General features: G+C 44.1%; 1 protein-coding gene across 1 annotated transcript in view; it reads right to left on the reverse strand.

Moving 5' to 3' along the window:
* The window catches only part of DYNC1H1 (dynein cytoplasmic 1 heavy chain 1), a 71464-nt gene that overhangs the window by 45575 nt on the left and 23542 nt on the right, over positions 1–2347 (reverse strand). Inside the window, exon 10 of the mRNA XM_019639264.1 lies at positions 1307–1456. Within this exon, the coding sequence (XP_019494809.1) occupies positions 1307–1456 (150 nt within the window). The remainder of the gene's footprint in view (positions 1–1306; positions 1457–2347) is intronic.

The raw sequence follows: 2347 nt of genomic DNA on the forward strand, positions 1-2347 counted from the left end.
AGAGAGAGAGAGAGAGAGAGAGAGAGAGAGAGAGAGAGAGAGAGAGAGAGATATCCAGTGAGGTTTGTGCCACCTGCCAGAGCTTCAGGCTAATCAGGAATTCCCATCCAGTCTCCACAGGGCATATCACTCAGCCACTCTCCCCCTTGCTTTTCTGCATCGTGATATTTTAAAAAGTATGCTCTGGGCATAAATATCTAATATTCAAAGTGAAAATATCTTTCAAGCATTAAGAGAAAATGAGAAGGTAAAGTCTGAGTAGGAAAAAGGCCAAATGTTTCTCAAAGTCTGTGCTGGCAGTTCTGAGACCTGTCTATTGACAAATGTAACACAAACACTGTGAACTACACACCACACCTCAGGCCTTACTGAGTTAGTGCAACGTGGGCACCTTTATACCACCACCCACATCGGGACACAGGCCTATTTGCAGTTTGAATAGAGTTTTCTAGAAGGCTTGCCAGGCTCTGGCCGACCACTTACTTCTTCGCACAAACGGGAAACTAGAGGCCCGGAGACAGACTGCTGCCCGTCGTGGCGCCCACTGTGATGTCACTGTGTTCTTCCACGAGACGCCAATTTAGGTTTTTGTGGAAACAGTGACATTTTAGTGCAGTCTGAACTTCTACTTGAGGCAGACTATGTTCATTCTCAAAATGATTTCTTGCACATACGCTTGAAAAGCAGAGATTTTTCTGCCAGTGTAAATATATTTTTCATTTTTAAAAACTTGCTTTTGAAATAATTTTACTTATAGGAGTTACAAAGAAAGCACAAAGAGTTTCCATATATCCCTCACCACCTTCTTCTATATGAACATGTTATCGTGGTACAATTGTCAAAACAAGAAATTAGCACTGATACACTACTACTAACTAAAATACAGGCTTTAGTCAGATTTCCCAGGATCTAATCTGGAATACTACATTACAGTCAGCTGCCACAGCTCCTTAATCCTTTCCAATCGGTGACATTTTCTCTTTTTCCTTGTCTTTCTCATGACCTTGACGCTCTGGAAGAGCACTGGTCAAAGGTTTTGTGGAATGACTCTCAATCTGGATTTGTCTGATGTTTTCTCATGACGAGAATGAGGCGGAGGGGTTTTGGGAGAAAGAGCACAGAGGTGCAGGGCCTCTCTCATCACGCTGCACGCACTCCCCGCACAACGTCACAGGTGCTGCAACTGGGTCACCTGGGTAAGGTGGTGTCTGTCAGGTTTCTCCACTGTAAAGTGGCCTTTTCATTGGTACTTTTTAGGGGGAGGAGTTTACTTACTTGCAAACCAGAATCTATGGGAAGCACTCACTTTGATCTTTGGCTCTCCTCCAGGCTTGTGGCTAACTTGTGGTGCGTCCGTGTCCATGTCAACTTCTGCTTTATCTTCAGCTTGTCCAAGAAGCACCTGGGTCCAAGCTCTCAGGCCAGCTTGGAGGCGAACGCCCAATATTCTTTCAATCTACAGAGAAAGTAGTGTTGAAAATAGTGATTCTCCCAAAAGTTGACTCACAGAGCACATAAAATAGAAAGCAGAGGTTTCAGGTCAAAGATAAAATTACTAACCACAACTCCCCCCCACCTTATTCTCAGTCTCACTTCATAGGACTCCCTTTCTCTAGGCCTCAGACACCTGGTCTCCGGTAGGCTGACTGTCTCCACCTGTGGGCTGTCACCAAGCCTCCCAGGTGGAGACACAGTCAGATATCTGCTTAATATAATAGAAAATTTACAAAACAAAAGCGTTTTCCTGGCAGCCTCAGAGATAAAACTAGAAAACTATAATTTGGAGAGTAAACCATTTTCTTTTTTATATTGAGATATGATTGACGTTACGTGACGTTAGTGTCAGATGTATAGTATAATGGTTCAACATTTGTATATACTGCAAAATGATCACACCTGTCACCATACATAGTGACCATTTTCTCTTAACAACAAGTAAACAACGAAGTCTTCTCTCTGATCTAGAACAAGACAAGTACATTTCCCACAAACAGGACATCTGTGTGTCTCTGTGAAGAATCTGCCTCAGGCCCCACAACCATCCTGGAAATGCTATGAGGGCGGCTGTGAGAAAAACTCACAGGGGAAGTTCAGTGGATTCAAGAGTGTGGTTTGTTAGCTTTCACTGTGAGTGTCCCACTGTGTGGACACACTGCAACTTAGCCATTGTAAAAGGGAAAGGAAGAGGAAACCTATGAACCACAAAACAGCTCGGAACTGACCAACCACCACCTGCCGGCTGAGTGACCTCAGCCATGAAATATTCTCCTTCCCAAGGCTGTGCTCTCTCATGTCCACCAACGAGAAAGCCATGCATGTGGTTAAGGATGAGTCTGTCTGTCTGTCT

The sequence above is a fragment of the Hipposideros armiger genome, unplaced genomic scaffold (genome assembly GCF_001890085.2).
Source record: "Hipposideros armiger isolate ML-2016 unplaced genomic scaffold, ASM189008v1 scaffold_43, whole genome shotgun sequence".
Taxonomy (NCBI): Eukaryota; Metazoa; Chordata; class Mammalia; order Chiroptera; family Hipposideridae; genus Hipposideros; species Hipposideros armiger.